This window comes from Pteropus medius, unplaced genomic scaffold (genome assembly GCF_902729225.1).
Source record: "Pteropus medius unplaced genomic scaffold, Ma_sr-lr_union100, whole genome shotgun sequence".
In the NCBI taxonomy this organism is placed as follows: Eukaryota; Metazoa; Chordata; class Mammalia; order Chiroptera; family Pteropodidae; genus Pteropus; species Pteropus medius.
This window is the reverse complement of record NW_024349803.1, coordinates 21710057-21724645: the sequence shown is the minus strand read 5'-3', so window position 1 is coordinate 21724645 and position 14589 is coordinate 21710057. Positions and strand designations below refer to the sequence as shown.

The following is a 14589-nucleotide window of genomic DNA, read 5'->3' as shown; positions in this document are numbered from 1 at the left end:
TGGGTAAGTCACATTAGCCTGAAATAACCTCAAGAAATGAGAGTTTCAGATGCTTACAAAGTATCTGACAGATTGGTTAAAAAATTTTCTTAAAGAGCAAAACTACACAGGTTTAGTAATTATCCTTGGGTGCGACTTCCAAATTGAAGTGCTGGATGTTATTCTAAAACTCACCTTAAAAAGCTGCATAGTAAGTAGCTGAAACATCAAGGTGACATATATGGGCCTTGGGGACAAATGAAAACACAGAAACATCAAATGTCCAGATGTTTGACAAAAAGGCAGTTGGGCCTTAAGGTGAATTTCCAGTGAAAGCATTATCAAGGATCCAAACAGCGATGTGTCAAAGCCAAGCTGATGAAAGTGAAAATCATGTACCTTGGAAAACTGTGCCAAGATGACTCAGAAAGTGGCTTAAGTGATGACAAAGACCTGATGGCATGATGGCATATGAAGAATTTGGATAAAATCTTCTCATAACATGTGAGAGTGGGGGAAAAGCAATACTTCTCCGTTTTATATAACATCTGATTAAGTAAATAGTGGGTAATTCACATTTTCTACAATATGATTTAAAATATAACTAAAGTGATAAATTTAAATTTCAAAGTAGTCACCTATTTCATTAGACTTGGCCTAAAAATGTTTCTTTGCACTTTCTCGTGACGTTGGAGAACGGGCATCACATGGCTCGGAAACATCCTGTATTTGGTTGCGTGCGTGATTTGGGACACCCCTCCACTCCAGCCCACGGTAGCTCTAGCTCCCTGGCATTCCTCTCCTTTCATGTCCTAGGCTCCACGTTCAACAAGCCCTGGGCCTGCTTGTGACTCCTGCCAAGAAGAAAGACACATCTATCCCAGATTGAACTACACATACTCGCTATTTATTTGTGATTTTTAAGGCTTTTGGCTCATTAGGAAGCAACCTACTTTTCATGCCTCGGCTTCTTGCTGAAATTGTCTTAAAAGGAATGTGCTGCCTTCCCATACACGCACGATATTAAATGGCATCTATAAAGCCAGAGCGGTGGCCATGGCAAGAAACATACAGAAGCTTGAATCTTCTCTATTTGAAGTTGATTCTCAATGACGGAAGAAATGATGAGAATGTCAACAACTAATAAGATATTTTGCCAATTCACTGACTAAAGCTATACAAGAGGGTTTTATCCTTGCAAAATCCTGCCCTAGCAAAGGCAAAAGCGTTATCAGTAGCAATTAGTAAATATATTAAGCCTCCATTTCAATCTGACAAACATGTCCCCTGAAACTTACTGGAAAATACTGCTTCTCCTGAGGGCTAGGTTCACTGTGCTGATGTGGATTTAAAACACTAATCCTAGAGGAATTCCATAGTGCACGGAAACGCGATTTCACAAACATGTAGTTGGAAATCTGTTTGAAAGTCTGTTAATATTTTCAAGTGGAAAAATTATCCTACATTTTAACTCTATTAGTCCTTCAAAAAATTTATTTTAAACTATTTTCTCTATAAAAACAGTGTTCTTTGGCTTTCTAGAACTGATATATTAGACACGGCTCATAGGAAAAAGCTAAGAAAAAGCTACACACGAATCCCATTACTTGCAAAGTGACACGTTGGTACTGAAAGCTGTTGTTTTAGAAGCAATTAGGCCAATTAAGCCTGACAGCATGATTTCAAGAGGGATGCTGTGCGGGCCCCTATCCACAATGAGAATTTGCACTGAAGCAAGGAACAGGTGATACATGCAAAGAGATACAAATCTTGAGTGCTATCTATAAAGCTCTTGGCCTTGGAAAGGACAGAGTGAAGTAAGATGATGATGAGTTTGGATTTCTGCTTAGTTTTTTTCAAAATGAGGAAGGTGTATCAAGAAGCTGGCCCTACCACCCAAGAGTGAAGAGATCTGGTAGTTGGAGAAAGTCTGACTGACGCATAAAGGGAAGAGAAAATCCACAGAAATTTCCTTTGTAAGTTACTATTTCCAAAGGAAGATTCTCATTCTATCAAGTATGGAACTATGAACAGAGCTTAAGGCAAAATGGATAATGAGAAGATATGGGCTATTATTTTTAAATTAATAAAATGTGGTTGATTATACAGAGGCCCAAGGTAAGTATAATTGTGAATTAAGTTCATTTCATGCCTGAATCAGATAGAATATACAGAAATATATCCATATGATATTGTTGTGAGGATATATTAACATAGTGATTGACAGTATTAGATTTAATTTGAAAACACAATATTGGGTTAAAAACAAAAAGAGGACAGATTAAAAAACATATTCTCACAGAAAGACACTTGCTTTATTTAAAAACTCTCCAAACTCACCATTGATCATGTTTTCACTGCCACTATTCACACCTAAGTCTCTAGAAACAAAGATGGACACTAAGCCTGGATTTTGTGTTTTTTTTTTCCTCATTCCTTTTTTCTACTGCTTAACAAGAGTGAGGAGGAGAAGCACTGCTTCTGCAAGGCAGGTCCCTTGCCCAATGAACACCAAAAATAACACCTGCCTAGCTGGATGCGACTTATAGATCGTGGTAGCAGAAGTGAAGAGTGAAACCTCAGCTCCTCAGAAAAACGGGCTTTTCTTCAAAGAGAGGGCAATGTGACTCGTGCTCACTATTTGAAGCAATCTGCATTGGGAGTCAGCTCAGTTACGATAGCTGGTGGGCAAGCATTAGATACAGAAGACGCTCATATTCAAAACACATGAGAAATTACATTATTGGCTTTTCTGTAAATATATAATAAGGTTAGTTAACCCTGGCTAGAAGAGGAAATGTGTACTACCAGGGTGTTACTTTAGAACAAAAGGTTCCAAATGCAGCTGCTTCAGAATCACCAGGGGAAATTATCAGAAATATAGCTGCCTGAATCCCATCCCAAACCTAGATCAAAATCTGCATTTTCAAAAAAATCCCACATATCCCAATGATTCTGTGTCCCACAAAGCTTGAGAACTGCTGCTCTTGAGGACAGTGCTGCGATGTCTTATACTACAAATCACTAAAATTTCTGATGTCCATTACTCACGTGTAAACCTTAAGAACAAAATCCTTTTCTTCCTTCAATTCTGTGAGAGACTGTAGGACATCCAGGATGCTTAGGACCGCACAGCCGTATGGTCGTCGGTAATGCAGGTGAGCAGGGCCCTTCTTTGAGTCATTGAGGAGCATCCGGCCTACGGCACAGCAGGAAACACCAGTCAGACCGAGAACTCCATGCTCCTCTCCAGCATCCCTGATTATCATCCAAGGAAGCCAGAGCTATAGGCAACTTAGAGATGCTCCAAATTGGAAGACTAACTTAGGACTGAATGGAGCCATCCGAGGATGCAAGGATCTCCACGTGGAGGAAGGCCAAACAGGCCTCTGGCCAGGGCTCTTCCCCCGCATCACTCTCCATCAGTCATCCTTATGACCCACCTCAACACGAAGGTCCATTCGTTAATCATATGAGAATAAAATAGTAGTTTCGTGAATTTCTTAGAAAAACCAGTGCGCTAATAGATTTAAACTTCATAGGCGTAGTAAGGATACAAAGTTTAGTATTTTAGCTGCCAGGTAAAAAGTATGTATGCACAGATAAGGAGGACGATGTGTTACTCTTCCAACCAAATCCTGCTGTCCAAGCTGCTCATATACCACTACGGGAGCGAGAGCGATCTCCAGAAGTGGACAGGACCTCGCTCTCCCCGTTTCCCAAGGCTGTGCCTACAGTGGCAAGAGGACTTCCCAATGCAAAACTGGAGCCTCAACAAATGCTTTATGAAGTAAAGCAAAACAAAAAATGAAAGAAAGGCAAAAGCTGTTTTGTTGGCAAAGGATTAGAACATCCTCTTTAAAAAATGTGGAACATCTGCCAGAACCCAAACCTATGAAGGAAGACTTGGGTAGTCACAGCCCCCCAAATTATATCATAAACTTGAAATAAGGCTAGGCAAACCTCCACAGAACATTAGCAAAAATCTCTTTTTCACCTTGGGTGAGGAAAAATGAGATGCCATCTATCTACTGCAGTAAGAACAGTAACTCTAAGTGTGGGAAATTGCGCAGATACATACTTTTGAGTACAAAACACAGCAAAGGGCGTTCACCACCTGTTAGGTTGGCGACGACGGCCACCTGCTATAAGGTCTCTGTGGCAGAGGGCTGATAGAGAGACAGGGCACTTGTGATGAAGAGAATGCCAAAAGCAGACCGTTTGAAATAAAGAGTTTGGGTCCAAAACCAAATAGGGAGCAGAAGATTTCAAGTGAAAAAATGTATTTATTTATATCCAATTCAGCTACCACAGCAGCTGAGCTTACTAAGGTAGAGCTCGAATGCGATCTGGACTCTAGTGCCGAAGGGCTGGGGAGAAGAACAAGCTCACACACAGTAGATACTCATCCCAAGTTGGGTTGGTTTTAGTCATGTGAATGGATAAGGTGGACAGTACCTATTCGTATCACATGGGCAACTATATACAAATCTCTCTTCATATCTTTGCTGCTCAGATCCTAAGAAAAGAGAAAAAAAAAGTTAATTAAGGCAATGAATATAGAGAAAATAATTCAAATTTCAATCTGAACCTCATAATGGTTTGCTTTTGTCACTTTTAGCATATGTGATAGGTGGGGAAGGAGGGTTAAGGCACATAGCAATTTAGTGTTTATGATTCCTGCAGTAAAAGTCTAGATATCTTATATGCCTTTGGAAGTTTATTTTATTGACACTTTTCCAGCTCTTATTTGGAACACCTGACAAATACGTACAAGAGCTCTCACGTTAGAAATCTTCATGATATTGCCTTATCTATCCATATTTATTCTAACATCACATGAAAACACTGTGTAATGAAAGAAATGTTCGAGGCAGAAAAAAATGGGAAAACACCAAAAAGCTCACTAATGAAATTCTAAAAGCTTATTCTTTACTAATTTTATACTTATTCCGCTGTCCACAAATGATTATTACACATTAGATATGTGCCCTTGAAAAGAGATTAACTTGGTTTTAGTGAAACCTCAATAATTTTATCTTTCTAAATTTAGATACATACCACGTGTCTTTAAGTATAAAGCTAAAAATAATGTTATCTGGAAAATTTTAATGGCTTCCTTAAGTAAACAAATCTGATCCAGAATCAGAAAATTTTAAAACTAGAGTTATGAAAAATAATTTTATTCATTAAATTACTTATGTTTAGAACATTTTAAATGTTTACTTAGGAGTACTTTACTTAACACAATATAATTGAAGTAATAAAACTTCCTTTAATATATATTCTGTTTCAGTCATTTCACAAGGTCATCAACTCACTGCTCACTCCCAGCTGCTGCTGTGAATTAATGACGGCTGGTGGAGTGACCTCTGTCCTTAATGGGACAGGCTCCCACGAGTTCCCTTTTGTTTCTAGGAAAAGGTCCCTTAGTTCCATTTCCTTCCAATCCTTCCTCTTTTGATTGGTCCCAATGCTTGTCTCTCCTCAGTGAAGCAGGAAAAGGGACAACCCAGTGGCAGTCATGACTTTGAATGAACTTTGACATCCAGAGTCTCTACGTTTGCTTTATTTTTATACCCTGTTGCAGGATTAGGACTGGGATGAGGCAAGTGAGCAAGGCATCTGAGTTGCAAAACGCGAGGTCTCACTCTCAGAGCTCTCTGCTCTGCTTGCCGCCCCCTGGTCCCAGCTCCGCCTGGCAGAGTGGACCTGAACACATGAAAGGAAAGAGACTTTACAAAGTAAAGTGCAGAGGTGAAACCGAAACTTTTAGATTCGAGATGGTTGAAATATTTTGCCAAATTCTTGATGGAATAATAAAATATGCTGACAATGATATAGGTAACCAAGTAATTTAACATAAATTGGAATATCTGGTATCACAGATATATATTTTTACATGAAAGTTACCGTTTGATATGAAAAAGGGTGTTTGAGGCTCCATTTTACTAATCCTTTTAATTTAGAAATGGAATTTAAAATTATGTCTTCGAAATTGCACTGTATTTTGACACTTATTAAGTGTCGTCGCTACTAAATAATACATACAAATTGAAAAACAGATTACCATTTTTATGTGCTTTTGGAGATTGACATGTGTCTATTACTGAAGGATACTGACATGTTTGACACATTTTAAAGTGAAATGGTTTCTTCTGCATAGCTCAGATTATGTTAATCCAAACTATCAAATGACCACTATAATTATCAATCTTAATACACCTAGAAAATTCAAGCCAATTACCAAAGATGACCAAACACCAATCTACGGGTTGTACACAAGAACATGGGACTTCTCCCTTGTCTCTGTCTGAGTGAATAAAAAGAAGGAGCCTTAAATATAATTTATGGTATTTTCTAAGTGGCTAGGTGAAGGCTCTTTCTGATCATGTTTCACGTGTTACCCATAACTCTCTGTAGTATTTATTTATATTTATTGTGGTGTCAATAAACATAAGATGATAATAATCAGTGCAAGAAAGTATATTAAATAAAATTATTATATGTGAGTCTCACATAATGTCAATGTCAAATTTTAATGTATAAGTTATCTTACCAAATATAAGTGCATGGTTAAACATAGTTACAAAAGAGTCATTAAACTTATATTCTTCAAAACTAAGTACCAAATATGGCTATCCATATCAAAATACTCACAAAATCTGTAAAATCAAGATGGGAAGAAGAATGACTCACCCACCATTCATCTGGTGAGCAAGGTGTGAATTTAGGTTTACTCACTGGACCATACCCTCCAATTCTACATAGTCAGAAGCTGGTTCTCAACTGCACTGTGGGTAGAGAGGGCAGTGACTCAGGGCTCAACATCTTAGACTCAATTATTAACGTTCCATTTGAAATATGGGAAAGTCAGCTCACTTCCCTGTGCTTGGGACTGCCCTTTTTCTGCAGAGATTATAAAATTTACAAATATAAAACAAAGCCAATTTAATCATACTTGTGATGAAGAAAAGGAGGCAATATTTTAATTCGTGATGTTATTACACTAATAATCAGATTCATTCTTCATTCCCAGAAACCGCTACCTAAAATTTTATTTTGAAATGCAAAAGAGTATAAATAAATGTAGAACATATAATGAAAACTAATGCAGAGAAAACAAGACAAGTTCATTCTCTGAGTTGGTCACTCAAATACAATAAAAAATAAACATATATTCATTTATTTATGTATCAAATCATCACTGTGGCCTTAATATTCGCCAGGCACCATGTGCGAGGCCCTGACGTCCAGTAATGAGTAAATACACACATATGCTCTCACACGCTCACACACACAGTCATTGTTTATCATGAAAGTCAGCAGGATCCTAACTGGATGAGACACTCACATAAATATGAAACACCTCCTCTTTGGACAAAATTCTTCCTGCATAGGAAGCTCTGCAATCTAATGAGGTCAGAGAAAAACAGGCTTTCCAGAGAACAGGACTGTGCCATGGATAATGTGACTCTAATGTGGTTCTGACGTCTGCCTGAGTAACCCTGCACACTGGCTCAGTTTGTACGGTCCTGTCTCCCTGATGCTAAGGTGAGCTAATAGCCTGACGTCGACCGCAGCTGCAGCTGCATTTTCTTACCTTTAACTCTGAAACTGGAACACATATACCAATTTGGAAAACTCCTTAGCCCACAGGAGGAACTCAAGTCTTAGGTAATGAGAAAACAGGTTCCACCAAAATTTCATACAGTTTAAAACAAGACACAAAAATCCTGGCTAAGACAATCTTGTTCAGAAATCTCATGTGCTTTGTAAAACTCCCTCAAATCACTTTTGGGATCTTTTTTTAAAAATCAAGGGCTGTCGTACTGCAAAGGAGACTAGAGAAGTGGTATTTTTAGTGGCCTTCTGTCTTCCCGCTGGCGGCATGAGAGCGCGAGTGTTACGCGCATCTCTGATTTATAAAGTTGGAGCCACAGCTTGGGCCTCCGAGCCCATATAGATAATTAAAATGCTATGAAATAAAAATTTTGATTTACCATAATTACATTCAAATAGTACCATAATTAAGTTCATTTTTTTTCGAAAGACGAGGACTGCACTCATCATACTCAAGCATAGCACACACACAGCTAGCTCTGTTCCCATAATGCCAAGGAGCAACGAAGCAACGATCTCTTTTGCTGCTTCAACCAAATAATATCAGAGGACCAGGATCTAGAAGACCTCCTAAGGCTAGTGAGACATTCCAGACAAAGGGCCTCTCTTCTCTCTCTAGTTCTGTTTCAGGCAGCCCCGGGTACCACCTCAGTTCAGGCACTCGCTTCAGAAGCTCTCCCCCAATATGCTAATTTGCATCCCACCGACTGCAATTTGGACTCTTTCTCTCTTTTTTTTTTTCCTGTTGAAGAGAAAGCATTGATCTTCCCTGACTAGACCACTTCGAGTCCCTTAACTGTCTTCATGAGTCTGTGTCTCCTGCTCTTTCTTACTGAGCTTTGAATGCTGAGCTGGAAGATGGACAGACGTCATTTTAGCTTGAGTATATTTATAAATCTTTCTGTATATCTGGAGCATTTTCAATAAAACCCATGTCCATGAAAGTGGTTTCTGATTCCATAATAAAACTGTTTTAGGTTTTGAAAGATTAAAGTTGTAGTAAATTAAAAAAAAAATGTCAAATTCAATTTTATCATTCAGAGAGTCACATATATCGCAAATCCCACTTGTATTTCAGAGGTGGGATTTGAGACACCTGCCACTGTAGCACATATGCCAATTTGGAAAACTCCTTAGCCCACAGGAGGAACTCGAGTCTTAGGTAATGAGTCGCCCATCATTCATGTACCCCACAGGGCAGTGGCACTGAGACCACCACACCTCAATGGATTTTGATGCATCTCAGTATCACTGAAGTAGATCAAAGAATTCGCAACAGTCAAAGCTGGTTTAAAATTGTGACAGTCTTGTTTTCTTCTTAGTACATTAATTAACTTGAATAAAGCTGAGCAGTTAGCTTTCTAAATGGGTAAAAAACTTTAGTAAATCAGAATCAACTTGAAGAATACACAAGGTAATGTGGTATTGTGAGGCTTAGCACTTTCCAATAAGCAGATTACCCAGCCTTCTCTGAGCTGATGAGTCCATGATCGCAGAGACCAAGAATAAGAGCATGGGTATGCAGGGAAAAAAGTGCAGACTACAGATAATAGTAGGAAAAGACGCTCTGTTTGGTACTCCAAAGAGGAGGACTACTTAGTTTATCTCTCTTTATAAGCACTCACTAAAACACTGCAAGCTATAAATTTGATGGATGTCTTTAGAGAAACTATACTTAAACATGAGAGAAATTCCCAGCGGCCTTGAATAAGAATAGTAAGAAAGACTTTTTTTTCAGATTTTAAGTGTCTATTATATTAAATAGCTTATAAAATTCATATTAGTAAAAGGTACTTGATTATATTTCTTTAATAAAAAATTCAATTAAAAACTAATTTCGGTTTTCTTTAAATATTTCATTAAACCTGATAGAAACATAAATCAAGTCCCATTCTACCCAGTGTGTGGGGAAATGAGACTAAATGCTCGTTTCTAGGGTGACAGTATCCACGCAGCAGGCCCCTGGTCAGAGTCAACAGCAGAGAAGGGAAAGAGAATTTGCACATACTGTAAAAAGGGCACACATTCGTTCTATCTTCTCTGGGTTCCTTGGCCCACCATTCTTGTTCAGTCTCACCAGAAACCGCTCACTGAAATGTAGGAGAGAGAGACAGAGAAATGTGAGGGACTGCATGCTCCAGAACAAATAAAAAGGGCATTTACAGAGAAACCCTAAACGCTTTCAGAACAGCTCACAGTGACGGGCAAGGCCAATAGTACATGTCTAGTGGCAGGACTCTATTTTTCTTGCCGAGGAACATGCAACGACACTACAAACTGCATGACAGGTGTTGCTATTTACTCGCTGTTTGTGGCTCTTATCTCCCCGAAGCTGTGTGCTCCCCGAGGGCAGCAATGAAGATTCTGTCTTATATATTTTTCTCAATTAACCCCAAAAGTCTGCGTATAATGCTAAGCCCACAGAAAACACATACGTTCTTAGGTCTAAGGCCATGTACCCTGAATGAGCCCAATCTTGTCTGATCTCGGAAGCTAAGCAGGGTCCGGCCTGGTTAGTACTTGGATGGGAGACCACCTAGGAAGACCAGATGCTGTAGGGGTAAACACACACACACACACACACACACACACACACACATTCTTTACTGTGAACATTCAAATCATAAAAATATTCATCATACCAGATCCAAAATAATCTACATTATCCAGTTCATGCCTTCCATATAACTCTCAACATCATTTTAGGGCTAAGAGAAAAATATTATACGGACTTAATAAAAATTTGGGTGAAAACTCGGAGAGAAATAATGTATTATAACTAAAGCTACGACCAGAATTTAATAGGGTATTAAAATATTTTATTCTCCCCCAAATACAGGTTAATTCCTAAAGGAAAATATTGGTCTAAATAACTTTAAAAACAGTGTTTGAAACATCTGGAGAAATGTACCCTGGCTCGTTCACCTCCTTACTGCTCCTGCCCAGGATCTCAGTCCCATGTCTTCCTCCCAAGGTTCCCTACCAACTATGACGAAAACACTGAGCCATGGCAAAGGCAAAGCATGTGATTCCAAAAGTAATTTACTTCTTCTGTGCCAGTCATGTATGTACTCACTACAAATACGTGGCATCAGTAAAAGGACCAATATTAAAATACTCTATCAGAATTACAAGACATAATATTAACTGCACAGTTCGCTCGATTTGTTCATGTATTCACTTTTCATTCAGTCAACAAATAGTTACTGTTCTGTGTGCTAAACATGGGAATACGAATATAAACAAGTTACATACAAGATATTTTTCTTCAGAGAGCCTGTGGTCTTGGTGGGCAGTTGATTACGCAGAAATGATGCTCAGAAAAAAATTTGGGCCACATAATAATTTGAGATTCTTCAGCTAGAGGATTAGATAAAATAAGGAGGGAAGGTGCATAGAACGAGAAGAATAAAAGGCTTTGGTCAGAATCCCAAGGGACACTGATATTTAAGAAATAGGCAAAAGGAGAACTAGCAAAGCAGACACATAGGGACAAGTAGAAAAAAAAAAACAGAAGAAAAATAAGGATGGTGGGATGCTATATTAGTCAAGGGAAGAAAGTGTCTGAAAAAGGAGGGAGGGGTCGATGAGGTACAAGGCTATTGAATCACATGCGACAAGGACGAAACTGTATCCACTGGATTTCAAACAGATTCCTGGTGATTCTGGCAAGAACTGTTTTAGTGAAATAGTAGAGCAAGTCAGTGTGAGGAATAAAAAGTGAGGACAAAGAAATGGCATCTAGACCACTCTTTAAAAAATGGTTGTGGCTATATGGGAGTTACGAACTTTCGATTAAATGGGCATGTTGGGTTGAGGGAGGTCTTTGTTAAAGATGGGATAACCCAAAGATATATACTCAGTTGATTATCAATAAAGGTATCAAGATTCAACGAGGGAGCATAGTAGTTTCAATAAATGGTACTGAACAATCCACATAAAAAATGAACCTTGAGCCTTGCCTACAAAAAATTAACTTAATGGATCACAGACTTAAATATAAAAGCTGAAACTATAAAATTATAAGAAGAAAACACAGAAGAAAAATAAAGACAAGTACCTTTGTATACCTTGTTCATATTTGCATTGCCATATTTAGCACAGAAAAATCTTTGTGATTTTGGATTATTAAGCAAATATCATGAATCACAACAATGTGACAAACTGGACTTTATCAAAATTAAAACCATCTTCTCTTTGAAAGACACTGCTAAGAAAATGAAAGGTAAGCATAGGCTCAAAGAAAATATTTACAAACATCTAAGAAAGCACTGAACTGAGATGAACATATAAAGATCTCTCAGAACTCAATAATAAGTTTAAAAAATGGACAAAAGATCTGAACAGACCCTTCATCAGGGAATATACAAGGATGGCAAATAAGCTCCAGAAAACATAATTAGTCATAAGAGAAATGCAGATTAAAAGCACAGTGAGATGCCATGACACACCTACTAGAACGGCTAAGATTAAAAATTAAATATACCAAGGGTTGGTGAAAATGAGAGAAACTAGAATTCTCATAAATGGTTGAGGGAAATGCAAAATAGTAAAACCACTTTGGAAAACAGCCTGACAATTTCTTATAAAGTTAAACACACATTGACTACGTGACCCAACAATTCTACTCCTAGACATTTACTCAGGAGAAATGAAAACCTATGTCCACGCAAAGATCTGTATGTGGATGTTTATATATGCTTTATTCATAATTGCCAGAAACCGTGAAGACATAAATATATGAGTAAAAACTATAAAACTCTTAGAAGAAAATACAAGTATCAATCTTCATGACCTTGGATTATGCAGTGGTTTCTTAGGACACTAAAAGCACAAGCAATGAAAGAAAAAACAGGTAACTTGGACTTCATCAAAATTAAAAATTTTTGTGCTTCAAAGGGTACCATCGAGAAAGGGAAAGACAATCTATAGCATGGGAGACTATATTTGCAAATAATATATCTGATAAGAGACTTGTATCTAGACTATATGAAGAACTCTAGTAACTCAATAATAAAGGATAGACATTTCTAGAATAGACATTTCTCCAAAGAAAATAAACAAATGGCCAATAAAACCTGAAAAGGTGTTTGACGTCATTAGCCATTAGGGAGATGCACATCAAAACCATAATGAGGGCACTACTTCACTTCCACTAGCATGGCTTTCATCAAAAAGACAGGTAATAACAAGTGCTGACAAGGAGATGGAGAAACTGGAACCATCGTATACTGCTTGCTGGTGGCAAAGTAAAATGGTGCAGCCACTTTGGAAAACAGTCTGGCAGTTGAGCAAAAGGTTAAACATAGTTTAACATATGATCTAACAATTCTCCTAGGTATACATACAAGAGAAATGAAAATACATGGACACACGAAACTTTACACGAATGTTCATAGCAGCATTACTGATAATAGCCAAAAGGTGAAAACAACCAAAATATCCATCAACAAATTAATGGATATCTAAGACATAGGAAGTATATCCATATAATGGAGTGTTATTCAGCCATAAAAAAAGTGATGTACTGCGACATGGTATAATGTAGATGAACCCCAAAAACATTATGCTGAAGACCACAGTCACAAAAGACCACATTTTCTAAGATCCCATTTCTATGAAATGTCCAGAACAGGCAAATCTATAGACAGAAAATAGATTAGTGGTTGCCTGAGGCTGGGGGTTTGGGAGGAAATAGGGTGACTTCTAAAGGGTATGAAATTTGTGGGGGAGAAATGAAAATGTTCTAAAATTGACTGTGGTAATGGTTGCACACCACCAATATTTTAATAGCCACTGACTGGATGGTACCTTTTGAATGGATGAATTCTATGGTATGTGGATTATATCTCATAAAGCTGTTGCAAAAGCAAACAACCTTTTCAGGGCTTAATCTCACTTTCAGATAAAATAAAAATTAGATCTCCAAGGTCTGCAAGGCCTTGCACACAACATTTGGCAAGTCTTCAAAGCCCCATCTCACACGAGCTTGACTTGCTTACTACTCTCCACATACACTGGTCTCCAGGATACAAGTTCCTTGAACAAGCCAAGCTCATTATCACTGCCTTAGGGTCTCTACTTGGAATGCTGCTCTTCCAGCCCGAGAGGTTCAGTTCACATGCCAGTTCCCCAGAGAAGTCAACTCTGAGGATGTTAGCGAAAGTAATACTTCTCTCCCTGTTATCCTCTCTTCTTCACAGTGCTTGACATAAACTCATGATTATCGTTGTCTTACATGAGAGGATAAACTTCCAAAAGGCCTTTATTCACTGATATATGTCTAGTACTTCCAAGAGCCTAGGTGCTTAGTAAGTGTTGAATGAATGAAAGCAGAAATTCCCTGAAGAACTGCTGTCTAGTGTGGAAGCTTGCTGGTGAAGCACCATAAGCTGGATGGGCAGCATCACCATCATGCTGTACAGACACACCGATGAGCCAACAGGGAGCAGACAAGACAGTCAGCACAAATCTACCTTCTAACTTGGTGGCCAAGGCCTGAGAAGCATCAAGGGTGTTAAAGCAGAGAGAGTCTGCCAGCCGCTCATTAAAATCCGTGTTCTCTGTTTCTTCCTGGATAGTCAGTCTACACTTCTCAGCCTCCCCTGCACTGGGAGCAACCTTGTGACTGAGTTCTAGACATTGAAATCGTGATGGAAATAACGTGCTCTACCTCCAAGCTTAGGCCTAACACACTCTTACAGGTGTGCCTGGGTGTTCTTTCTTCCCCCTTTCAGATACCTGGACTGGAGATGACCCCCAGGGCAACCTTGGGGCCACATACTGGCAATAGCACAGTATCCATTAGTGTGAGTCCCTGAAGAGTGTGAATAAGAACCACTCTACTTACTGCGAATTCACCCACCCAGTGCTTATACAAGCAAGAAATAGACTTCTATTATGTTTGAGCCATTATATATTTTCTATCTGTTACAGCAGTTGACCTAACCTGACTAACATGTATACATGCATATAACCACCACCAAA

The 14589-nt window shown here is 38.5% G+C and overlaps 1 protein-coding gene across 1 annotated transcript in view; it reads right to left on the bottom strand.

Moving 5' to 3' along the window:
* DOCK3 (dedicator of cytokinesis 3) overlaps window positions 1-14589 on the bottom strand; it is a 313424-nt gene that overhangs the window by 104547 nt on the left and 194288 nt on the right. The window contains exons 10-12 of the mRNA XM_039837883.1: window positions 9611-9692; window positions 4438-4498; window positions 3031-3178 (exon numbers count right to left, since the gene is read on the bottom strand). Coding sequence (XP_039693817.1) covers window positions 3031-3178; window positions 4438-4498; window positions 9611-9692 — 291 coding nt within the window. The remainder of the gene's footprint in view (window positions 1-3030; window positions 3179-4437; window positions 4499-9610; window positions 9693-14589) is intronic.